Genomic DNA, 27,490 nt, shown 5'->3' with positions numbered 1-27,490 from the left:
GATCAAAATGTCGACATTAGTTTTTTGCATAATTCTTTTTTAGCCGACATGTGCCGTCAGGCGGTATTTCATACCCAAACATCTACTACGATGGGGTAATAAAATATTGTGCCAAGTGCAGCGAGCCATGCGAGGGGGGCGCGGCTTAGACGGTGTCCATGTCAACAGGTCATGTCAAAAACACGTGAAAATGTCATGCCGACCCTTTTGACTCTACCTTCCCATTGTCAACCTTCCAACCCTGTCGACAGCCATGTTGACCTATTTCAGGTGTTGACCTAAACCGTGTTGACCATCAGTGGTTGACCCGATGAATGTCGACCTTAATTGAGTCGACCCATTCCCAGTTAGTATACAGGGTATTAGCGTACCCTCTAGTGTTTACTTTAATAGCAATTAAAACTACTAGGCCTAGGCACTTGCCCATCCGTGTGCGGCCAGTGTTTTCAGACCCAGAAGTGCTTACCGCGCCGCCGGATGCTGATGGGCGGCAGCACTTCACTCCGGCTGGGCGGTACAGCGGGCGGCTCCCTCTCTTCTTGTAAGTTGCGGTGGGGGCACCACAGGTACCCCTCAGACCACGCGGACCCCCCTGCTGCATATAGCCCCTCCTCTGCCGAATAGCGCCGCAGGGACCCCTCTGACCGCACGGACCCCCCTGCTGCATATAGCCAGGGGGAGGGGGAGTTCACCTCCGCTCACCTCCATCTGGGGGGGGGGGGGGGGGGAGGACCTGCTCCAAACTGCCGCCCTCCAGTGGCCGTCGCCCTAGGCAAATGCCTAAAGCTGCCCAGTGGTGGCGCCGGCCCTTAAACTATGATATAGTATAAACATCACATCTGTGTGACTGGAGCTTATTATTGCTCTGATTTCTCCACCAAAGTGCAACATGATCCCATAAAACCTAGATAGAACCCGACTTCTGGCAAATCTACGCAGGTTGTTAATTCTTGGGGGGAAGTGGGGAGGTGGGCCTAGGACACAGGATTCATTTGTTATGGGTGATGAAGGCATACTCCGTACAACAAAATGACTGAATGATTCGTTGTATGGTTGTGGAGATGTTCCCAGGGAGTAGGGTCAGTAGATTCGAAAAAGATATCCAAGAGAGGATATAAAGAAATCTCCTGGGTGGGGCACTGCACAGGTGCAAAATTCTCCTGTGGAGTGACACTGGTTACATACCCCTCTTCACCACACGGAAGGCCCCAAAAAGTGCCCGATCTACACACCTTCATCTTTTTCAGCAGTCTTGATCTACAAACTGAAATAGCATTTCTGCAGCGTGTTCCAAAGCAAGGCGCGCCATTACTCTGCTAAACTGATGCTCCAGGCACCGTGCTAGTAATCCTCCTGGGCGCTTTGGAATTCTGAAATCCTGCTTAGGCAACTTTTTTTTTTTATTCTTTATTTTGAAAAGTTGATAACCTCCACAACACGTGCAGCGATAGTGAACAATCAGTGTAAAGAGTTCAGTAACTGTCATATTTCTAAATGAAAAGCCAACATATTTGTGGATTCCTGGTGGGGTGATACTGGGAGTTGCCGCTTCCCTGTAATAACTGCATGAATGTGAGATTTTGTTATGACTGGTGGGAAGGTGGAAACAGTAATGTGAATGTTCCAGCTTATGTAATTGTGCAGAATGGCAATACTAGCCTGCATTCCATACAGCACATACCATGGAGTGATCCCAACATGTGTTCACATCCCTTCTATTAAATCAGTTCACTAGATCTCATTGCAGAGGCAAAGAGTGACGGAGGGCGGTCAGATTAGCTGGACCCCCCCCAGATTTATCGCTTCCCAAAAAGCACTTGTAGATGACATTATGGAACTGGCAGAAGAGACTCGCTGGAAAATGACTGCACTCTGCATGATTCAGGGTCAGCATCACCTGGGCAGGCAACATAGCAATCTTTCTCCTTCATCCACTAGGTGTCACTGGAGTAACAGTGGGGAATAGAAGGGTGACTGCAGGGAGCATGGGCACTTTTAGAGAGTGTGGCCAGCTCCTCCCTCTTCTACTTAAAAATATGGCGCCATTGTAGGAGACGGAGCTCGCCGGGGAGTGCGCAGAGTTTTTCTACACTCCCAGCTTCCCCAGTTTCACGCGACGGCAGACAATTTTTTTAACACTGGCGCCATTTACCGCGGCTGGAGGCTCCTGACACTGTGGTGTCCTCCAAAAAGACCTGGCACCTCAACCCCAGGTTCCGTGAGACGGACAGTGCGGGATAGAGAAGCCTGAACCAGTTTCTCAGGGTCTAGAAGACCTTATATTCATGGTAAGACAGGCCCTTAAGGTAGAGGATGGAGAGGCTGCACCTTCCTGATGTCTCTCGACATCAGGGATGCCTACCTACATGTCCCAATTTGGCCACCGCATCAAGGGTATCTTCGATTTGCGGTGCGGGATCAACATTAGCAATTTCAAACCCTGCCATTTGGCCTCCCGTCTGCACCCAGAATCTTCACCAAGGTCATGGCGGTCATGATGGAGTTGTTACGGGCACAGGGGGTCATGGTAATCCTGTACCTCGATGACCTTTTGGAGGCCCGCTCACAGCAGACGTTGTTGGACAGTTTTCACCTAACACAATCGACTCGATCGAACATGGGTGGATCCTAAACTACCAAAAATCTCAACTCCAACCCACACAACGGTTGCTGTTATTGGGGATGATTATGGACACGGTCAGAAGATCCTGTCCCTGCAGAGTCTAGTTCGAGCAATTTTAAAGGTAAAATGGTTGACGGTGTATATCTGCACCAGACTGCTAGGAAAAATGGTGGCAACGTTCGAGGCAGTTCAGTAGGGGCGATTTTGCTCCCGGCCATTTCAGCTTTGTCTCCTAAATCAGTGGTCCTGCTCTCACCTGTGTCTCCACCACAGTGATCCTATCACCTCAAGCTTGGCTCTCCTTACTATGGTGGCTCAACTCCGCAAATCTTCAGAAAGGGAAAAGCTGCAGTGTTTGGAATTGGACACTCCTCACCACAAACGCAAGTCTCCAGGATTGGGGAGAAGTCACCCTGGGTCAATAGTTTCAGGGTCTCTGGACTCTTCAGGAGGCCCTCCTGTCCATCAACATTCTGGAGCTCAGGGCGGTGTATTACGCCTTGATACAGGCAGAACATCTACTGCAAGACCAACCAATTCGAGTTCAGTCCGACAACTCCACAGCGGTGGCCTATATAAACAAACAGGGCAGCACTCGCAGCCGGGCAGGCATGAGGGAGGTCAGTCAAATTCTCCTCTGGGCCCTGGACACGCAAGCCATTTCCGCATTGTTCGTCCCAGGGGTGGAAAATTGGGAGGCCAACTTCCTTAGCCGACACGACATGCACCCAGGAGAGTGGTGCCTTCATCCTCAGGTTTTCCAAAGACGCAGTCACCAGTTACCCCTCTACCCAGGATCCAGAGGCAGTGGGAGTGAATGCTCAGACGATGCCTTGGCCGTACCGCTTTGTTTATCTGTTTCCGCCATTCCCGATGTTCCCGAGTGTTACATGCATTCAGAGGGAGATGGCCACGGTCATTTTGGTGGCTCCGGATTGGCTTTGCAGGTCTTGGTACACCAACCTCACGTCCATGCTCGTCGACGAGCCATGCCCTCTGCCCCTTCAGGAGGACCTTCTCAGTCAGGCTCCCTTCGTCCGTCCGGACTTAGGGCGTCTTCATTTGATGGCTTGGCTACTGAGTGGTCCATCCTGAAGAGGGCTGTCATTCCTGCTGCGGTCATCCCTACAATGATGAGAGTCAGGAAAGAGGTGACATCATCACATTATTATCGTATCTGGCGTGCCTACATCTCTTGGTGCGAGGGGCGAGGAGTCTCCCCCAGTCTGTTTAAAAAGTCTTGACTACTTCTCTTTTTACAAGGGGGGCTGTCCTCAGGTTTGACATTGAGCTCCCTGAAAGTTCAAGTATCGCCTTTGTCAATTTACTTTTAAAAACGGTTAGCCATCCTACCAGAGGTACAAACTTTCTTCCAGGGAGTTCTAAGCATCCAACAACCCTACCGGCCCCCAACGGCTCTGTGGGATTTGGTTTTGGGCTTCTTACAAGCTTCACTGTTCAAACCCTTGGATACCGTGGAGTTAAAATATCTCACTTGGAAGACAGTGCTTCTACTGGCCCTAACCTCAGCCAGGAGAGTCTCTGACCTAGGGGCTCTATCCTGTAAGGCACCGTTCCTGATTTTCCACACAGATAGAGCGGAACCTCGCACTTGCAAGGCCTTTCTCCTAAAGGTAGTGACGGCCTTCCACATAAACAAGCCAATTGTAGTCCCGGTGTTTGCAGGGGATTCACAGGCTGACAGGTTTCTGGATGTGGTGCGGGCTCTCCGCATCTATGTGAATAGAACAGCCTCCTTTCGAAAGACGGATGCTCTGTTTATGGTCCATGATCCGGGAAAGCGAGGCTGGCCGGCAACCAAGCAGACTCTATCGAGGTGGATTCGTCTTACTATCAGACAGGCGTACATTGCAGATGCTCGTCCTCCTCCTTCTACCATATCTGGCCATTCTACTCGCTCGGTGGGTCCTTCCTGGGCGGCAGCCCAAGGGGTTTCCATGCAGCAGATCTGTCGAGCAGCCGCCTGGTCGGGCCGAAAGGCTTTTGTCAGGTTTTATCAATTTGATACCATTGCAGACCCTGCTTCTCAGTTTAGTCGCGTAGTCTTGAGAGGATCTCAGCGCTGCCCCGCCCATGTTGGGAGCTCTGGGACCTCCCCACTGTTACTTCAGTGACACCTGGTGGATGAAGGAGGAAACAGGATTTTTTACTTACCGTTAAATCCTTTTCTCCGATTCCAATTTGTTCACCATTCATTCTTATTGCTGTGTGAAATCTACCGGGCAAAGCTTCTGATGATTGGCGACTTTGACGAAACGCGATCAAATACATTTAGCCATAAAGACTTGGTGGTTGACTGATTTCTGGATTTTTTTTAATTTCAGTCAAAGTTTTTTCATTTTGACGTCTTTTCAGCCTTGTCTTTACATGAGCATTTGTTTAATTGCCCAAAAGGCGACACATCTCAGGTGTTCCCTGCATTAGATATGAATGTGTCCAACAAGCAGCTTTATGTGGTTATTATTCCAGTCTCTGATGATATAAAGAAACTGAAAAAAAAAAAAACACTTAAAAAAAAAAGAAAAACAGAATAAAAAAAAGATGTGTATTTCTAGTCAGCTAAATGGCATGCCATTATTTGGTCAACCACTATTGGTCGAACACATGAAGAAAGGTCGAAATGTTCATAGGGTCGACATTTTTTCATGATTTTCTTTTTTAAACCAACTTGTTCTTACTTTACCATCCCAGTGGGCATATGCTCCCAGGGAGTATATGAAAGTGCCCAAAGCATGGCTAGCGAGCGCAGTACGGGGACCATGACGACATCTGCTGACATAGACATAAAAAAAACCATGAAAACCTCACGTTGACCTTTCCCGGTGTCGATCTTTTGGTTATGCCGACCTTTTTCAACCTTTTTGCTTTGCCAACCTTTTGCCTTTCGACCAATAGTGCTTGGCCAATCGACGTGTCGACCAAATGATCCACACCCAGCTAAATATACGGATAAACATAAGTAATTTTTAATTAAAAATGATAATTAATATATTATATGTATATATATCAGTCAATCAGGATCTGGGTTGTTATTTAGAACATAGCTCTGTGACTACAGCATGTCTGGCCTGCAGGATTGTGGGTCTGTTCCGCATCACGTTGATCTCTGACATAATAAAAAGCACATCTCGGCAGCCGCGATGATGTCTGCGTTATACAATGATGCACGCAGGCATGTTGTGATAAGTAATTGGCCTCCCAGGATCTGAGAAGTGCTTACTAGTGTACGGATTGCCAGCTGTGAGCTGGGCTGTGCCATGGAAACAACAGGGTACGCTTCCAGTACTCAGCAGGATGTGCAAACGCTTATTATGTGTCCTCAGCAGTCTGCCAGCTCTGATCGCCCCGTGTGGTGACAAACAAATATATTCATTTCTCCAGCATAGTACAGGTCATACGGCTGCCTGGGGTGCAACCGTGCAGTGTAGTGTGACTGTGGGGTGTATGTACTAAACCTCGGAGAGGGATAAAGCGGCAGCCATTCAGCTCCTAACTGCCATGTTACAGGCTGTGTTTGACAAATGAGTACAGTAGTTAGCCTTTTATATACTGTGTGTATATATATATTTATATATATCAGGGCTGAATTAAGGTCTGTGTGGGCCCTAGACAACAAAATTGCGCCCCCCCCCCTCCCACGGAGGCAGGTGGTACCTGGGCAGCGGGAATCCGGGGCAGTGGGGATCCGTGCAGCGGGGTCCCTGGGATGGATATGAAGACAGCAGCGTGGTCCCTGCGGCGTATGGCCAGTCAGCGGCAGGGTCCTTGTGGTGGATGGGAACTAGTAGCACTACTAGTTCCCTTCTGCCGCAGGGACCCCGCCGCTCACTTCCCATCCGCTGCAGGGACCCCGCCGCTGACTGCAGGACCCCCTGCCCTCCCGACCCCGGTGCCTGCCACCCACCCGCTGCAGCAGTGATGTTGTGGGGGCCCCTGACATGTGGGGTCCCCGGGGCGCCCGCCCCTGTCGCCCCGTGCTTAATCCTATATAAATATAAGCCATGTTGACCGTTTTAAAGGGTAGACCTATGACCTTTCGGCCAACAGTGATCGACCTATCGAGTGTCGACCTTAATTGGGTCGACACTACACCCCATACCCGATTGTCATGTCTGTATGTTATACCACAGCCTGTATATGCAGATATTCACAGTCACAGTATTTCGCATAATATTATTTAGTCCACATTTATTTTGGTGAGATAAACCATTTTATGCAGCTGTTCAGCAGCACGGTAGGTGTCTGTCCTCCCCGAGCACGCCTTAGTACACCTGTGCTACGGTTTGGCAGGTGCCCCACCCAGGTCCGGATTAAAAATGCCCACACACTAGAAAGATCTGCAAACTTAACTTGTGCGCATAAATTAGCCATGAAATCTTGATTCCTATGAATCTGTTGATCTTTCATGCAGCATGTAAGATCAGAAGATTTAGCAAAAGATCTGCGGGAGCGTGCATCTGATCGAGATTGGCCGATTTTGCAGTAAAAATCTTCCGATCGGTCGTAAATCGAGCGTTCGGAAAAAAAATCGTTCTAGTGTGTGGGCACCGTAAGCCTTGGGGGTGCCTGGGGCACCTGAGAAGTTGGAAGGTGGAGGGGTTTATATCAGATTGTGGCCCATTCTGACTGCCTGGTTCTGCTGCTGCACAAGAGGGACAGCTAGTGATATAAAGTGCGCTCCAGCCGGGGGGCCCCCTGACAGTATGCCCTGCATCCCGACCTTAATCTGGCTATGGCCCCGCCCCAGCCACACTCGCCACCTGCTACTGTCCCCGGTGCCGATATATCTTTATTGTCTATAGAAATGCCCGTATTTGCTGTATGTCTTATAGTGTCAACTAACAAATCTATTCTGTGTATTCCCAGTAATGCAGAGCGGGACTGGCTGTCAGTAAGAGCGCAACTCGGGAGTCGCTGGGCCTGGCTTCAGGCTGAGATCTCAGAGCTGGAGTACAGAATCCAGCAACACGCCAATCTTCATGGTGCGATCCGGCGGCGGAAGGTACAGTACTGCCCGCTTACTGGAAGCTCAGGTGATGTGTACATAATGGGGCATTCCGCGACTGACCTCTGATATCCATGTGTTCTGCATATCAGTGCTGTGATGTCGTTCTCTGCTCTGGTGCTTCTAACACACTCTGGTCTGTATCTCAGTGCTGTATCACTGTACACCAGCGGTTCTCAGACTGTGTGCCATGGCTCCCTGTCAATAGTAAAACATGTGGTCATACAGAAGTGAATTATATATAAACACAATTTAGTTCATTTCTTATTTTCTTCTGAATTTGTTAATAATATTTTTTTGGCCTCGGGTGCTGTGGAACTTGTTGACATGTCTAAAAAGTTTGCATGTTGACATGTAAAATGTCAGCATTCTGCAGAATGCTGACATTAGGGTTAGGCTGCAGGCCCCCATGTCAACTCAGTGCACGTTAATCTGACTGTGGAATTATACATTGTCAATCTATTAATGCTCACACCTATAAACGACATAGTTTACAGATATATCACGTCAGCGGTGCAGCACATGCGATGGCTTATCAATCTCCATATACATCTGCGCATCAGGCTGAATGGACGGACAGTCTGCCGACACTTGATGCATTGGCCGACACCATAGCTGGACAGGCAAATTCAATTGCCGCCTTGTGGGTGTCCTGACGACACATCGGTTTGACGACGCACTGTTTTGTTGGCATTCTTCAATTCATCTGTGTCGGCATGAATATTGATATTGTCAATGTCATTGTGCTAAGCATGTCAACATTCTCATTTCTTATGTCGACAGTAAGAACGTCGACAAAATATATGGAAACCAGCCAATCTGCAGTCACATGGTTGTTCCTTTTACAGTATCGTATTGTCAGGTTCCTTGCATTCTCAGTGCGCACAATGAGGCCTGTAAGCAGGTGTAATACCCGTGGTGTGGGGGATACTGTATATTTAGGGCACACAATGAGGCCTGTAAGCAGGTGTAATACCCGGGGTGTGGGGGATACTGTATATTTAGGGCACACAATGAGGCCTGTAAGCAGGTGTAATACCTGTGGTGTGGGGGATACCGTATATTTAGGGTGCAGAAGGAGGCCTGTAAGCAGGTGTAATACCCGTGGTGTGGGGGATACTGTATATTTAGGGCGCACAATGAGGCCTGTAAGCAGGTGGAATACCCGTGGTGTGGGGGATACTGTATATTTAGGGCACACAAGGAGGCCTGTAAGCAGGTGTAATACCCGTGGTGTGGGGGATACCGTATATTTAGGGTGCAGAAGGAGGCCTGTAAGCAGGTGTAATACCCGTGGTGTGGGGGATACTGTATATTTAGGGCACACAAGGAGGCCTGTAAGCAGGTGTAATACTCGTGGTGTGGGGGATACTGTATATTTAGGGCGCACAATGAGGCCTGTAAGCAGGTGGAATACCCGTGGTGTGGGGGATACTGTATATTTAGGGCACACAAGGAGGCCTGTAAGCAGGTGTAATACCCGTGGTGTGGGGGATACTGCATATTTAGGGTGCAGAAGGAGGCCTGTAAGCAGGTGGAATACCCATGGTGTGGGGGATACTGCATATTTAGGGTGCAGAAGGAGGCTTGTAAGCAGGTGTAATACCCGTGGTGTGGGGGATACTGTATATTTAGGGTGCAGAAGGAGGCTTGTAAGCAGGTGTAATACCCGTGGTGTGGGGGATACTGTATATTTAGGGCGCACAATGAGGCCTGTAAGCAGGTGGAATACCCGGGGTGTAGGGGATACTGTATATTTAGGGCGCACAATGAGGCCTGTAAGCAGGTGTAATACCCGTGGTGTGGGGGATACTGTATATTTTGGGCGCACAATGAGGCCTGTAAGCAGGTGGAATACCCGTGGTGTGGGGGATACTGTATATTTTGGGCGCACAAGGAGGCCTGTAAGCAGGTGTAATACCCGTGGTGTGGGGGATACTGTATATTTTGGGCGCACAAGGAGGCCTGTAAGCAGGTGTAATACCCGTGGTGTGGGGGATACTGTATATTTAGGGCGCACAATGAGGCCTGTAAGCAGGTGTAATACCCGTGGTGTGGGGGATACTGTATATTTAGGGCGCACAAGGAGGCCTGTAAGCAGGTGTAATACCCGTGGTGTGGGGGATACTGTATATTTAGGGCGCACAAGGAGGCCTGTAAGCAGGTGGAATACCCGTGGTGTGGGGGATACTGTATATTTAGGGTGCAGAAGGAGGCTTGTAAGCAGGTGTAATACCCGTGGTGTGGGGGATACTGTATATTTAGGGCGCACAATGAGGCCTGTAAGCAGGTGTAATACCTGTGGTGTGGGGGATACTGTATATTTAGGGCGCACAATGAGGCCTGTAAGCAGGTGTAATACCCGTGGTGTGGGGGATACTGTATATTTAGGGTGCACAAGGAGGCCTGTAAGCAGGTGTAATACCCGTGATGTGGGGAATACTGTATATTTTGGGCGCACAATGAGGCCTGTAAGCAGGTGTAATACCCGTGGTGTGGGGGATACTGTATATTTTGGGCGCACAAGGAGGCCTGTAAGCAGGTGTAATACCCGTGGTGTGGGGGATACTGTATATTTAGGGCACACAATGAGGCCTGTAAGCAGGTGTAATACCCGTGGTGTGGGGGATACTGTATATTTAGGCGCACAAGGAGGCCTGTAAGCAGGTGGAATACCCGTGGTGTGGGGGATACTGTATATTTAGGGCACACAAGGAGGCCTGTAAGCAGGTGTAATACCCGTGGTGTGGGGGATACTGTATATTTAGGGCGCACAAGGAGGCCTGTAAGCAGGTGTAATACCCGTGGTGTGGGGGATACTGTATATTTAGGGCACACAATGAGGCCTGTAAGCAGGTGTAATACCCGTGGTGTGGGGGATACTGTATATTTAGGGCACACAATGAGGCCTGTAAGCAGGTGTAATACCCGTGGTGTGGGGGATACTGTATATTTAGGGCGCACAATGAGGCCTGTAAGCAGGTGAAATACCCGTGGTGTGGGGGATACTGTATATTTAGGGCACACAAGGAGGCCTGTAAGCAGGTGGAATACCCGTGGTGTGGGGGATACTGTATATTTTGGGCGCACAATGAGGCCTGTAAGCAGGTGTAATACCCGTGGTGTGGGGGATACTGTATATTTTGGGCGCACAAGGAGGCCTGTAAGCAGGTGTAATACCCGTGGTGTGGGGGATACTGTATATTTTGGGCGCACAATGAGGCCTGTAAGCAGGTGTAATACCCGTGGTGTGGGGGATACTGTATATTTAGGGCGCACAAGGAGGCCTGTAAGCAGGTGTAATACCCGTGGTGTGGGGGATACTGTATATTTTGGGCGCACAAGGAGGCCTGTAAGCAGGTGTAATACCCGTGGTGTGGGGGATACTGTATATTTAGGGTGCAGAAGGAGGCTTGTAAGCAGGTGTAATACCCGTGGTGTGGGGGATACTGTATATTTAGGGCGCACAATGAGGCCTGTAAGCAGGTGTAATACCCGTGGTGTGGGGGATACTGTATATTTTGGGCGCACAATGAGGCCTGTAAGCAGGTGTAATACCCGTGGTGTGGGGGATACTGTATATTTAGGGCACACAAGGAGGCCTGTAAGCAGGTGTAATACCCGTGGTGTGGGGGATACTGTATATTTAGGGCGCACAATGAGGCCTGTAAGCAGGTGTAATACCCGTGGTGTGGGGGATACTGTATATTTAGGGCACACAAGGAGGCCTGTAAGCAGGTGTAATACCCGTGGTGTGGGGGATACTGTATATTTAGGGCGCACAATGAGGCCTGTAAGCAGGTGTAATACCCGTGGTGTGGGGGATACTGTATATTTAGGGCACACAAGGAGGCCTGTAAGCAGGTGTAATACCCGTGGTGTGGGGGATACTGTATATTTAGGGCGCACAATGAGGCCTGTAAGCAGGTGTAATACCCGTGGTGTGGGGGATACTGTATATTTAGGGTGCACAAGGAGGCCTGTAAGCAGGTGTAATACCCGTGGTGTGGGGGATACTGTATATTTTGGGCGCACAAGGAGGCCTGTAAGCAGGTGTAATACCCGTGGTGTGGGGGATAATGTATATTTTGGGCGCACAAGGAGGCCTGTAAGCAGGTGTAATACCCGTGGCGTGGGGGATACTGTATATTTAGGGCACACAAGGAGGCCTGTAAGCAGGTGTAATACCCGTGGTGTGGGGGATACTGTATATTTAGGGCACACAAGGAGGCCTGTAAGCAGGTGTAATACCCGTGGCGTGGGGGATACTGTATATTTAGGGCACACAAGGAGGCCTGTAAGCAGGTGGAATACCCGTGGTGTGGGGGATACTGTATATTTAGGGCACACAAGGAGGCCTGTAAGCAGGTGTAATACCCGTGGTGTGGGGGATACTGTATATTTAGGGCGCACAAGGAGGCCTGTAAGCAGGTGTAATACCCGTGGTGTGGGGGATACTGTATATTTAGGGCACACAAGGAGGCCTGTAAGCAGGTGTAATACCCGTGGTGTGGGGGGTACTGTATATTTAGGGCACACAAGGAGGCCTGTAAGCAGGTGTAATACCCGTGGTGTGGGGGATACTGTATATTTAGGGCGCACAAGGAGGCCTGTAAGCAGGTGTAATACCCGTGGTGTGGGGGATACTGTATATTTTGGGCGCACAAGGAGGCCTGTAAGCAGGTGTAATACCCGTGGTGTGGGGGATACTGTATATTTAGGGCACACAAGGAGGCCTGTAAGCAGGTGTAATACCCGTGTTGGGGGGATACTGTATATTTTGGATATGAGGAACTGGGGAATGTTACATTGCAGCAATCATTGTACAGCATCCTTATTATATACGTTACAACTGACGACTTGCCTGTTATAATGTGTGTGGTCTCGTCCTATACAATGCTGCTAAATGTTTGTTAGCGTTCCTAACCAGGCCGCTGTTATTTGTGTATCCTAGGGGACGCTGGTGTTTGCAGAGCCCTCGGATCACATTCTCAGGGAAGAATCACATCTCCCAGATAAAGGCATCTTGTTACGTCCTGCAGGGAGGCTGGCGGCGGCCCCAAAGGACACAGATCTGCCTCCTGTGAAGGACTTAGACATGTCTCCTAGCAGCCCGACTCTGCTCCTGAGAAACATAGAGAAGCAGGTAATGTCGCACAGCAGGCAGATAATCCCAGACCGCGGCGCGGCGAGTCTCTGAGCCACGTGATTCTAGTGCGCAGAACCGTGACGGGATTCCGCCTTCCCATTGGCAGCTATGTAGAGCCGCTTTAACTTCATGATGAATTTTTAATGGATTTAACATTAACTTAAAGTTGCTGCACAGTGAAACCTATTTCAGGTGCTTGCGTGTACTCTGGCCGTCTCATTTGGTGGTGCTCAGTCTTGCGGTATATAAAGTATAATGCTATGGGCCTAATTCAGACCTGATTGCACGACTGCTAGTTTTTGGAGCCAGCGATCAGGTATACGCTGTCACGCCAGAGCGAAATCTGTGCAAGCCTTTGAATAGCTGCAAATCCATTCGTAAGCCATTCATGCAATGATTCCCCAGAGTGCGCAGTCTGTGTGTAGCCCAGGACTTACTTTGTGCCTGCGATAAAAACAGGGCCGGAGCTGACGTCACATGACTTCCCTACAAACATCTGGGCACGCCTTCATTGTCCCTGACACTCCCAGAAAAAGCGTCCGGTTACCACCCCCAAATGCCGGCGTCCTGCCAATCACCTTGCACAAGGCCAGAGATGAAAAAAAGTAGCAGGATTTTATCACAGGACGGCGTCACGCATTCGTACTATGGGTCGTACGCACATGCAGTCTATCGATAATCGCTCCCGGCCTGCGATCAGGTGTGAATTAGGCCCTATTGGTTGGTTTGGTTGCTATGGGCAACATCCTATCTTCAACGGAACTCCCATCTTAGTAATTAAACCCCCATGTGTCTAAGAGCCTGATTCGAATTGATTCGGTCCCCGGCGTGTTTGCACCCAGGACCGATGTTTCTGCCCCATATGCGCATGTACAGGGCTTCGGCAACTTGCATAGTCGCCGTGATGCTCGCACAGGGGGGAGGCAGGGTTTTGGGCGGGACGGAGGTGACAGAGATGGAGAGGGGGGGGGCGGGAAGGAGAGCCGCCACGAAAACGCTGGATGTCCCCATGCAAACGCAGGCAGGCAGCTGCCCGCCCCATTCTCAGACACGGACGCCACAAGTCTTAGTGAGCCCAGACTGACTTAGAATTGCGAGCATGGGAAAAAATCATTCGATGGTCACCGACCATCGAATGATTTTGCCCCCCATATGCTACCCTGCAAATGGATGTTTATGCAAAACATCCATTCGCTAAGTGGTGGGGGGGGAGGGGGGGTGTTCCGAGCATGGCGGGGCGGTGACCATTTGCGTGCCTGGCGGGTGGTGTTAGAAAGCTCGCTGAGAAGGGAACTTTTGCTGCATAGCGAGCCAACCAGAATGACCCCCAAAGTTCGTACTGTAACTTTGTATGTACAAAACTCAGACGCGTGCACAGATGAATAAACATCATTATAGCGCCGGATTCGGAATCCCGCGCCTGGTGTCCGTGTAGAATGTCAGATGTTACGTTTCTTATTAACGAGAAATCTATTGCTTCACTGTAACTCATGTGACCGGTCGATGAGTTTGCAGGTTTGTAGGTAAAACTGTCCTGCTGCTCAGTCGTGCGGACAGAGGGAACCGTGCGCTGTCCATCAGTGACTAATGCTGGGAAATTCTGACGAAAGCCTTGAAAAAAAGCAAATCTATGGTCCAGAACAAAGACTGCTGTGTAATGCTGTATCTCCTAATCTGCTGCCAGTTACACATTACCAGAGTCCATGCATGGGCAGCGGATGATACATGTCAGGCTGGGGGGGGATTCTGCTGCCAGTTACACATTACCAGAGTCCATGCATGGGCTGCGGATGATACACGACAGGCTGGGGGGATTCTGCTGCCAGTTACACAGTACCAGAGTCCATGCATGGGCTGCGGATGATATAAGTCAGGCTGGGGGGGGGGGGGATTCTGCTGCCAGTTACACAGTACCAGAGTCCATGCATGGGCTGCGGATGATACACGTCAGGCTGGGGGGATTCTGCTGCCAGTTACACAGTACCAGAGTCCATGCATGGGCTGCGGATGATACATGTCAGGCTGGGGGGGGATTCTGCTGCCAGTTACACATTACCAGAGTCCATGCATGGGCTGCGGATGATACACGTCAGGCTGGGGGGATTCTGCTGCCAGTTACACAGTACCAGAGTCCATGCATGGGCTGCGGATGATATAAGTCAGGCTGGGGGGGGGGGATTCTGCTGCCAGTTACACAGTACCAGAGTCCATGCATGGGCTGCGGATGATACACGTCAGGCTGGGGGGATTCTGCTGCCAGTTACACAGTACCAGAGTCCATGCATGGGCTGCGGATGATAAACGTCAGGCTGGGGGGATTCTGCTGCCAGTTACACAGTACCAGAGTCCATGCATGGGCAGCGGATGATATAAGTCAGGCTGGGGGGATTCTGCTGCCAGTTACACATTACCAGAGTCCATGCATGGGCTGCGGATGATACAGGTCAGGCTGGGGGGATTCTGCTACCAGTTACACAGTACCAGAGTCCATGCATGGGCTGCGGATGATACACGTCAGGCTGGGGGGATTCTGCTGCCAGTTACACATTACCAGAGTCCATGCATGGGCTGCGGATGATACAGGTCAGGCTGGGGGGATTCTGCTGCCAGTTACACATTACCAGAGTCCATGCATGGGCTGCGGATGATACACGTCAGGCTGGGGGGATTCTGCTGCCAGTTACACATCACCAGAGTCCATGCATGGGCTGCGGATGATACACGTCAGGCTGGGGGGATTCTGCTGCCAGTTACACATCACCAGAGTCCATGCATGCGCTGCGGATGATACAAGTTACACATTACCAGAGTCCATGCATGGGCTGCGGATGATACACGTCAGGCTGGGGGGGGGATTCTGCTGCCAGTTACACAGTACCAGAGTCCATGCATGGGCTGCGGATGATACACGTCAGGCTGGGGGGGGGGGGATTCTGCTGCCAGTTACACAGTACCAGAGTCCATGCATGGGCTGCGGATGATACACGTCAGACTGGGGGGATTCTGCTGCCAGTTACACAGTACCAGAGTCCATGCATGGGCTGCGGATGATAAACGTCAGGCTGGGGGGATTCTGCTGCCAGTTACACAGTACCAGAGTCCATGCATGGGCTGCGGATGATATACGTCAGGCTGGGGGGATTCTGCTGCCAGTTACACATCACCAGAGTCCATGCATGGGCTGCGGATGATACAGGTCAGGCTGGGGGGATTCTGCTGCCAGTTACACAGTACCAGAGTCCATGCATGGGCTGCGGATGATACACGTCAGGCTGGGGGGGGGGGATTCTGCTACCAGTTACACATTACCAGAGTCCATGCATGGGCTGCGGATGATATAAGTCAGGCTGGGGGGATTCTGCTGCCAGTTACACAGTACCAGAGTCCATGCATGGGCTGCGGATGATACACGTCAGGCTGGGGGGATTCTGCTGCCAGTTACACATCACCAGAGTCCATGCATGCGCTGCGGATGATACAAGTTACACATTACCAGAGTCCATGCATGGGCTGCGGATGATATAAGTCAGGCTGGGGGATTCTGCTGCCAGTTACACATCACCAGAGTCCATGCATGGGCTGCGGATGATACACGTCAGGCTGGGGGGATTCTGCTGCCAGTTACACAGTACCAGAGTCCATGCATGGGCTGCGGATGATACACGTCAGGCTGGGGGGATTCTGCTGCCAGTTACACAGTACCAGAGTCCATGCATGGGCTGCGGATGATAAACGTCAGGCTGGGGGGATTCTGCTGCCAGTTACACATCGCCAGAGTCCATGCATGGGCTGCGGATGACACACGTCAGGCTGGGGGGATTCTGCTGCCAGTTACACAGTACCAGAGTCCATGCATGGGCTGCGGATGATAAACGTCAGGCTGGGGGGATTCTGCTGCCAGTTACACATCACCAGAGTCCATGCATGGGCTGCGGATGATACAAGTCAGGCTGGGGGGATTCTGCTGCCAGTTACACAGTACCAGAGTCCATGCATGGGCTGCGGATGATAAACATCAGGCTGGGGGGATTCTGCTGCCAGTTACACAGTACCAGAGTCCATGCATGGGCTGCGGATGACACACGTCAGGCTGGGGGGGGATTCTGCTGCCAGTTACACAGTACCAGAGTCCATGCATGGGCTGCGGATGATACACATCAGGCTGGGGGGATTCTGCTGCCAGTTACACAGTACCAGAGTCCATGCATGGGCTGCGGATGATAAACATCAGGCTGGGGGGATTCTGCTGCCAGTTACACATTACCAGAGTCCATGCATGGGCTGCGGATGATAAACATCAGGCTGGGGGGATTCTGCTGCCAGTTACACATCACCAGAGTCCATGGATGGGCTGCGGATGATATACGTCAGGCTGGGGGGATTCTGCTGCCAGTTACACAGTACCAGAGTTCATGCATGGGCTGCGGATGATACACGTCAGGCTGGGGGGATTCTGCTCCCAGTTACACAGTACCAGAGTCCATGCATGGGCTGCGGATGATACACGTCAGGCTGGGGGGATTCTGCTCCCAGTTACACAGTACCAGAGTCCATGCATGGGCTGCGGATGATAAACATCAGGCTGGGGGGATTCTGCTGCCAGTTACACATTACCAGAGTCCATGCATGGGCTGCGGATGATAAACATCAGGCTGGGGGGATTCTGCTGCCAGTTACACATCACCAGAGTCCATGCATGGGCTGCGGATGATATACGTCAGGCTGGGGGGATTCTGCTGCCAGTTACACAGTACCAGAGTTCATGCATGGGCTGCGGATGATACAGGTCAGGCTGGGGGGATTCTGCTGCCAGTTACACATTACCAGAGTCCATGCATGGGCTGCGGATGATATAAGTCAGGCTGGGGGATTCTGCTGCCAGTTACACATCACCAGAGTCCATGCATGGGCTGCGGATGATACACGTCAGGCTGGGGAGATTCTGCTGCCAGTTACACAGTACCAGAGTCCATGCATGGGCTGCGGATGATATATGTCAGGCTGGGGGGATTCTGCTGCCAGTTACACATTACCAGAGTCCATGCATGGGCTGCGGATGATACACGTCAGGCTGGGGGGATTCTGCTGCCAGTTACACAGTACCAGAGTCCATGCATGGGCTGCGGATGATATAAGTCAGGCTGGGGGGATTCTGCTGCCAGTTACACATCACCAGAGTCCATGCATGGGCTGCGGATGATACACGTCAGGCTGGGGGGATTCTGCTGCCAGTTACACAGTACCAGAGTCCATGCATGGGCTGCGGATGATATATGTCAGGCTGGGGGGATTCTGCTGCCAGTTACACAGTACCAGAGTCCATGCATGGGCTGCCGATGATATACGTCAGGCTGGGGGGATTCTGCTGCCAGTTACACAGTACCAGAGTCCATGCATGGGCTGCGGATGATACACGTCAGGCTGGGGGGATTCTGCTGCCAGTTACACAGTACCAGAGTCCATGCATGGGCTGCGGATGATATATGTCAGGCTGGGGGGATTCTGCTGCCAGTTACACAGTACCAGAGTCCATGCATGGGCTGCGGATGATACATGTCAGGCTGGGGGGATTCTGCTGCCAGTTACACAGTACCAGAGTCCATGCATGGGCTGCCGATGATATACGTCAGGCTGGGGGGATTCTGCTGCCAGTTACACAGTACCAGAGTCCATGCATGGGCTGCGGATGATACACGTCAGGCTGGGGGGATTCTGCTGCCAGTTACACAGTACCAGAGTCCATGCATGGGCTGCGGATGATACACGTCAGGCTGGGGAGATTCTGCTGCCAGTTACACAGTACCAGAGTCCATGCATGGGCTGCGGATGATATAAGTCAGGCTGGGGGATTCTGCTGCCAGTTACACAGTACCAGAGTCCATGCATGGGCTGCGGATGATACACGTCAGGCTGGGGGGATTCTGCTGCCAGTTACACAGTACCAGAGTCCATGCATGGGCTGCGGATGATACATGTCAGGCTGGGGGGGGATTCTGCTGCCAGTTACACATTACCAGAGTCCATGCATGGGCTGCGGATGATACACGTCAGGCTGGGGGGATTCTGCTGCCAGTTACACAGTACCAGAGTCCATGCATGGGCTGCGGATGATATAAGTCAGGCTGGGGGGGGGGGGGATTCTGCTGCCAGTTACACAGTACCAGAGTCCATGCATGGGCTGCGGATGATACACGTCAGGCTGGGGGGATTCTGCTGCCAGTTACACAGTACCAGAGTCCATGCATGGGCTGCGGATGATAAACGTCAGGCTGGGGGGATTCTGCTGCCAGTTACACAGTACCAGAGTCCATGCATGGGCAGCGGATGATATAAGTCAGGCTGGGGGGATTCTGCTGCCAGTTACACATTACCAGAGTCCATGCATGGGCTGCGGATGATACAGGTCAGGCTGGGGGGATTCTGCTACCAGTTACACAGTACCAGAGTCCATGCATGGGCTGCGGATGATACACGTCAGGCTGGGGGGATTCTGCTGCCAGTTACACATTACCAGAGTCCATGCATGGGCTGCGGATGATACACGTCAGGCTGGGAGGGGGGGGGGGGGGGATTCTGCTGCCAGTTACACAGTACCAGAGTCCATGCATGGGCTGCGGATGATACAAATTACACATTACCAGAGTCCATGCATGGGCTGCGGATGATACACGTCAGGCTGGGGGGGGGATTCTGCTGCCAGTTACACAGTACCAGAGTCCATGCATGGGCTGCGGATGATACACGTCAGGCTGGGGGGGGGGGGATTCTGCTGCCAGTTACACAGTACCAGAGTCCATGCATGGGCTGCGGATGATACACGTCAGGCTGGGGGGATTCTGCTGCCAGTTACACAGTACCAGAGTCCATGCATGGGCTGCGGATGATATATGTCAGGCTGGGGGGATTCTGCTGCCAGTTACACAGTACCAGAGTCCATGCATGGGCTGCGGATGATATACGTCAGGCTGGGGGGATTCTGCTGCCAGTTACACATCACCAGAGTCCATGCATGGGCTGCGGATGATACAGGTCAGGCTGGGGGGATTCTGCTGCCAGTTACACAGTACCAGAGTCCATGCATGGGCTGCGGATGATACAAGTCAGGCTGGGGGGATTCTGCTGCCAGTTACACAGTACCAGAGTCCATGCATGGGCTGCGGATGATACACGTCAGGCTGGGGGGATTCTGCTGCCAGTTACACAGTACCAGAGTCCATGCATGGGCTGCGGATGATACACGTCAGGCTGGGGGGGGGGGATTCTGCTACCAGTTACACATTACCAGAGTCCATGCATGGGCTGCGGATGATATAAGTCAGGCTGGGGGGATTCTGCTGCCAGTTACACAGTACCAGAGTCCATGCATGGGCTGCGGATGATACACGTCAGGCTGGGGGGATTCTGCTGCCAGTTACACATCACCAGAGTCCATGCATGCGCTGCGGATGATACAAGTTACACATTACCAGAGTCCATGCATGGGCTGCGGATGATATAAGTCAGGCTGGGGGATTCTGCTGCCAGTTACACATCACCAGAGTCCATGCATGGGCTGCGGATGATACACGTCAGGCTGGGGGGATTCTGCTGCCAGTTACACAGTACCAGAGTCCATGCATGGGCTGCGGATGATACACGTCAGGCTGGGGGGATTCTGCTGCCAGTTACACAGTACCAGAGTCCATGCATGGGCTGCGGATGATATAAGTCAGGCTGGGGGATTCTGCTGCCAGTTACACATCACCAGAGTCCATGCATGGGCTGCGGATGATACACGTCAGGCTGGGGGGATTCTGCTGCCAGTTACACAGTACCAGAGTCCATGCATGGGCTGCGGATGATACACGTCAGGCTGGGGGGATTCTGCTGCCAGTTACACAGTACCAGAGTCCATGCATGGGCTGCGGATTATAAACGTCAGGCTGGGGGGATTCTGCTGCCAGTTACACATCGCCAGAGTCCATGCATGGGCTGCGGATGACACACGTCAGGCTGGGGGGATTCTGCTGCCAGTTACACAGTACCAGAGTCCATGCATGGGCTGCGGATGATAAACGTCAGGCTGGGGGGATTCTGCTGCCAGTTACACAGTACCAGAGTCCATGCATGGGCTGCGGATGATACAAGTCAGGCTGGGGGGATTCTGCTGCCAGTTACACAGTACCAGAGTCCATGCATGGGCTGCGGATGATAAACATCAGGCTGGGGGGATTCTGCTGCCAGTTACACAGTACCAGAGTCCATGCATGGGCTGCGGATGACACACGTCAGGCTGGGGGGGGGATTCTGCTGCCAGTTACACAGTACCAGAGTCCATGCATGGGCTGCGGATGATACACGTCAGGCTGGGGGGGGGGGATTCTGCTACCAGTTACACATTACCAGAGTCCATGCATGGGCTGCGGATGATATAAGTCAGGCTGGGGGGATTCTGCTGCCAGTTACACAGTACCAGAGTCCATGCATGGGCTGCGGATGATATACGTCAGGCTGGGGGGATTCTGCTGCCAGTTACACATCACCAGAGTCCATGCATGGGCTGCGGATGATACAGGTCAGGCTGGGGGGATTCTGCTGCCAGTTACACAGTACCAGAGTCCATGCATGGGCTGCGGATGATACAAGTCAGGCTGGGGGGATTCTGCTGCCAGTTACACAGTACCAGAGTCCATGCATGGGCTGCGGATGATACACGTCAGGCTGGGGGGATTCTGCTGCCAGTTACACAGTACCAGAGTCCATGCATGGGCTGCGGATGATACACGTCAGGCTGGGGGGGGGGGATTCTGCTACCAGTTACACATTACCAGAGTCCATGCATGGGCTGCGGATGATATAAGTCAGGCTGGGGGGATTCTGCTGCCAGTTACACAGTACCAGAGTCCATGCATGGGCTGCGGATGATACACGTCAGGCTGGGGGGATTCTGCTGCCAGTTACACATCACCAGAGTCCATGCATGCGCTGCGGATGATACAAGTTACACATTACCAGAGTCCATGCATGGGCTGCGGATGATATAAGTCAGGCTGGGGGATTCTGCTGCCAGTTACACATCACCAGAGTCCATGCATGGGCTGCGGATGATACACGTCAGGCTGGGGGGATTCTGCTGCCAGTTACACAGTACCAGAGTCCATGCATGGGCTGCGGATGATACACGTCAGGCTGGGGGGATTCTGCTGCCAGTTACACAGTACCAGAGTCCATGCATGGGCTGCGGATGATATAAGTCAGGCTGGGGGATTCTGCTGCCAGTTACACATCACCAGAGTCCATGCATGGGCTGCGGATGATACACGTCAGGCTGGGGGGATTCTGCTGCCAGTTACACAGTACCAGAGTCCATGCATGGGCTGCGGATGATACACGTCAGGCTGGGGGGATTCTGCTGCCAGTTACACAGTACCAGAGTCCATGCATGGGCTGCGGATTATAAACGTCAGGCTGGGGGGATTCTGCTGCCAGTTACACATCGCCAGAGTCCATGCATGGGCTGCGGATGACACACGTCAGGCTGGGGGGATTCTGCTGCCAGTTACACAGTACCAGAGTCCATGCATGGGCTGCGGATGATAAACGTCAGGCTGGGGGGATTCTGCTGCCAGTTACACAGTACCAGAGTCCATGCATGGGCTGCGGATGATACAAGTCAGGCTGGGGGGATTCTGCTGCCAGTTACACAGTACCAGAGTCCATGCATGGGCTGCGGATGATAAACATCAGGCTGGGGGGATTCTGCTGCCAGTTACACAGTACCAGAGTCCATGCATGGGCTGCGGATGACACACGTCAGGCTGGGGGGGGGATTCTGCTGCCAGTTACACAGTACCAGAGTCCATGCATGGGCTGCGGATGATACACATCAGGCTGGGGGGATTCTGCTGCCAGTTACACAGTACCAGAGTCCATGCATGGGCTGCGGATGATAAACATCAGGCTGGGGGGATTCTGCTGCCAGTTACACATTACCAGAGTCCATGCATGGGCTGCGGATGATAAACATCAGGCTGGGGGGATTCTGCTGCCAGTTACACATCACCAGAGTCCATGGATGGGCTGCGGATGATATACGTCAGGCTGGGGGGATTCTGCTGCCAGTTACACAGTACCAGAGTTCATGCATGGGCTGCGGATGATACACGTCAGGCTGGGGGGATTCTGCTCCCAGTTACACAGTACCAGAGTCCATGCATGGGCTGCGGATGATACACGTCAGGCTGGGGGGATTCTGCTCCCAGTTACACAGTACCAGAGTCCATGCATGGGCTGCGGATGATAAACATCAGGCTGGGGGGATTCTGCTGCCAGTTACACATTACCAGAGTCCATGCATGGGCTGCGGATGATAAACATCAGGCTGGGGGGATTCTGCTGCCAGTTACACATCACCAGAGTCCATGCATGGGCTGCGGATGATATACGTCAGGCTGGGGGGATTCTGCTGCCAGTTACACAGTACCAGAGTTCATGCATGGGCTGCGGATGATACAGGTCAGGCTGGGGGGATTCTGCTGCCAGTTACACATTACCAGAGTCCATGCATGGGCTGCGGATGATATAAGTCAGGCTGGGGGATTCTGCTGCCAGTTACACATCACCAGAGTCCATGCATGGGCTGCGGATGATACACGTCAGGCTGGGGAGATTCTGCTGCCAGTTACACAGTACCAGAGTCCATGCATGGGCTGCGGATGATATATGTCAGGCTGGGGGGATTCTGCTGCCAGTTACACATTACCAGAGTCCATGCATGGGCTGCGGATGATACACGTCAGGCTGGGGGGATTCTGCTGCCAGTTACACAGTACCAGAGTCCATGCATGGGCTGCGGATGATATAAGTCAGGCTGGGGGGATTCTGCTGCCAGTTACACATCACCAGAGTCCATGCATGGGCTGCGGATGATACACGTCAGGCTGGGGGGATTCTGCTGCCAGTTACACAGTACCAGAGTCCATGCATGGGCTGCGGATGATATATGTCAGGCTGGGGGGATTCTGCTGCCAGTTACACAGTACCAGAGTCCATGCATGGGCTGCCGATGATATACGTCAGGCTGGGGGGATTCTGCTGCCAGTTACACAGTACCAGAGTCCATGCATGGGCTGCGGATGATACACGTCAGGCTGGGGGGATTCTGCTGCCAGTTACACAGTACTAGAGTCCATGCATGGGCTGCGGATGATATATGTCAGGCTGGGGGGATTCTGCTGCCAGTTACACAGTACCAGAGTCCATGCATGGGCTGCCGATGATATACGTCAGGCTGGGGGGATTCTGCTGCCAGTTACACAGTACCAGAGTCCATGCATGGGCTGCGGATGATACATGTCAGGCTGGGGGGATTCTGCTGCCAGTTACACAGTACCAGAGTCCATGCATGGGCTGCCGATGATATACGTCAGGCTGGGGGGATTCTGCTGCCAGTTACACAGTACCAGAGTCCATGCATGGGCTGCGGATGATACACGTCAGGCTGGGGGGATTCTGCTGCCAGTTACACAGTACCAGAGTCCATGCATGGGCTGCGGATGATACACGTCAGGCTGGGGAGATTCTGCTGCCAGTTACACAGTACCAGAGTCCATGCATGGGCTGCGGATGATATAAGTCAGGCTGGGGGATTCTGCTGCCAGTTACACATCACCAGAGTCCATGCATGGGCTGCGGATGATACACGTCAGGCTGGGGGGATTCTGCTGCCAGTTACACAGTACCAGAGTCCATGCATGGGCTGCGGATGATACACGTCAGGCTGGGGGGATTCTGCTGCCAGTTACACAGTACCAGAGTCCATGCATGGGCTGCGGATGATAAACGTCAGGCTGGGGGGATTCTGCTGCCAGTTACACATCACCAGAGTCCATGCATGGGCTGCGGATGACACACGTCAGGCTGGGGGGATTCTGCTGCCAGTTACACAGTACCAGAGTCCATGCATGGGCTGCGGATGATAAACGTCAGGCTGGGGGGATTCTGCTGCCAGTTACACATCACCAGAGTCCATGCATGGGCTGCGGATGACACACGTCAGGCTGGGGGGATTCTGCTGCCAGTTACACAGTACCAGAGTCCATGCATGGGCTGCGGATGATAAACGTCAGGCTGGGGGGATTCTGCTGCCAGTTACACATCACCAGAGTCCATGCATGGGCTGCGGATGATACAAGTCAGGCTGGGGGGATTCTGCTGCCAGTTACACAGTACCAGAGTCCATGCATGGGCTGCGAATGATAAACATCAGGCTGGGGGGATTCTGCTGCCAGTTACACAGTACCAGAGTCCATGCATGGGCTGCGGATGACACACGTCAGGCTGGGGGGGGATTCTGCTGCCAGTTACACAGTACCAGAGTCCATGCATGGGCTGCGGATGATACACATCAGGCTGGGGGGATTCTGCTGCCAGTTACACAGTACCAGAGTCCATGCATGGGCTGCGGATGATAAACATCAGGCTGGGGGGATTCTGCTGCCAGTTACACAGTACCAGAGTCCATGCATGGGCTGCGGATGATACACATCAGGCTGGGGGGATTCTGCTGCCAGTTACACAGTACCAGAGTCCATGCATGGGCTGCGGATGATATATGTCAGGCTGGGGGGATTCTGCTGCCAGTTACACAGTACCAGAGTCCATGCATGGGCTGCCGATGATATACGTCAGGCTGGGGGGATTCTGCTGCCAGTTACACAGTACCAGAGTCCATGCATGGGCTGCGGATGATACACGTCAGGCTGGGGGGATTCTGCTGCCAGTTACACAGTACCAGAGTCCATGCATGGGCTGCGGATGATATATGTCAGGCTGGGGGGATTCTGCTGCCAGTTACACAGTACCAGAGTCCATGCATGGGCTGCGGATGATACATGTCAGGCTGGGGGGATTCTGCTGCCAGTTACACAGTACCAGAGTCCATGCATGGGCTGCCGATGATATACGTCAGGCTGGGGGGATTCTGCTGCCAGTTACACAGTACCAGAGTCCATGCATGGGCTGCGGATGATACACGTCAGGCTGGGGGGATTCTGCTGCCAGTTACACAGTACCAGAGTCCATGCATGGGCTGCGGATGATACACGTCAGGCTGGGGAGATTCTGCTGCCAGTTACACAGTACCAGAGTCCATGCATGGGCTGCGGATGATATAAGTCAGGCTGGGGGATTCTGCTGCCAGTTACACATCACCAGAGTCCATGCATGGGCTGCGGATGATACACGTCAGGCTGGGGGGATTCTGCTGCCAGTTACACAGTACCAGAGTCCATGCATGGGCTGCGGATGATACACGTCAGGCTGGGGGGATTCTGCTGCCAGTTACACAGTACCAGAGTCCATGCATGGGCTGCGGATGATAAACGTCAGGCTGGGGGGATTCTGCTGCCAGTTACACATCACCAGAGTCCATGCATGGGCTGCGGATGACACACGTCAGGCTGGGGGGATTCTGCTGCCAGTTACACAGTACCAGAGTCCATGCATGGGCTGCGGATGATAAACGTCAGGCTGGGGGGATTCTGCTGCCAGTTACACATCACCAGAGTCCATGCATGGGCTGCGGATGATACAAGTCAGGCTGGGGGGATTCTGCTGCCAGTTACACAGTACCAGAGTCCATGCATGGGCTGCGAATGATAAACATCAGGCTGGGGGGATTCTGCTGCCAGTTACACAGTACCAGAGTCCATGCATGGGCTGCGGATGACACACGTCAGGCTGGGGGGGGATTCTGCTGCCAGTTACACAGTACCAGAGTCCATGCATGGGCTGCGGATGATACACATCAGGCTGGGGGGATTCTGCTGCCAGTTACACAGTACCAGAGTCCATGCATGGGCTGCGGATGATAAACATCAGGCTGGGGGGATTCTGCTGCCAGTTACACAGTACCAGAGTCCATGCATGGGCTGCGGATGATACACATCAGGCTGGGGGGATTCTGCTGCCAGTTACACAGTACCAGAGTCCATGCATGGGCTGCGGATGATAAACATCAGGCTGGGGGGATTCTGCTGCCAGTTACACATTACCAGAGTCCATGCATGGGCTGCGGATGATAAACATCAGGCTGGGGGGATTCTGCTGCCAGTTACACATCACCAGAGTCCATGGATGAGCTGCGGATGATATACGTCAGGCTGGGGGGATTCTGCTGCCAGTTACACAGTACCAGAGTTCATGCATGGGCTGCGGATGATACACGTCAGGCTGGGGGGATTCTGCTCCCAGTTACACAGTACCAGAGTCCATGCATGGGCTGCGGATGATACACGTCAGGCTGGGGGATTCTGCTCCCAGTTACACAGTACCAGAGTCCATGCATGGGCTGCGGATGATAAACATCAGGCTGGGGGGATTCTGCTGCCAGTTACACATTACCAGAGTCCATGCATGGGCTGCGGATGATAAACATCAGGCTGGGGGGATTCTGCTGCCAGTTACACATCACCAGAGTCCATGCATGGGCTGCGGATGATATACGTCAGGCTGGGGGGATTCTGCTGCCAGTTACACAGTACCAGAGTTCATGCATGGGCTGCGGATGATACAGGTCAGGCTGGGGGGATTCTGCTGCCAGTTACACATTACCAGAGTCCATGCATGGGCTGCGGATGATATAAGTCAGGCTGGGGGGATTCTGCTGCCAGTTACACATCACCAGAGTCCATGCATGGGCTGCGGATGATAC

At 52.6% G+C, this 27,490-nt stretch overlaps 1 protein-coding gene across 1 annotated transcript in view; it reads left to right on the top strand.

The window, feature by feature from the left end:
• The window catches only part of KANSL1L (KAT8 regulatory NSL complex subunit 1 like), a 62,343-nt gene that overhangs the window by 15,026 nt on the left and 19,827 nt on the right, over positions 1-27,490 (top strand). The window contains exons 3-4 of the mRNA XM_083154468.1: positions 7,511-7,646; positions 12,604-12,795. Coding sequence (XP_083010594.1) covers positions 7,511-7,646; positions 12,604-12,795 — 328 coding nt within the window. The remainder of the gene's footprint in view (positions 1-7,510; positions 7,647-12,603; positions 12,796-27,490) is intronic.

This window comes from Crinia signifera, chromosome 7, assembly GCF_055691185.1.
Source record: "Crinia signifera chromosome 7, ASM5569118v1, whole genome shotgun sequence".
Classification (NCBI taxonomy): Eukaryota; Metazoa; Chordata; class Amphibia; order Anura; family Myobatrachidae; genus Crinia; species Crinia signifera.
This window is presented reverse-complemented; position numbering and strand designations above follow the sequence as displayed.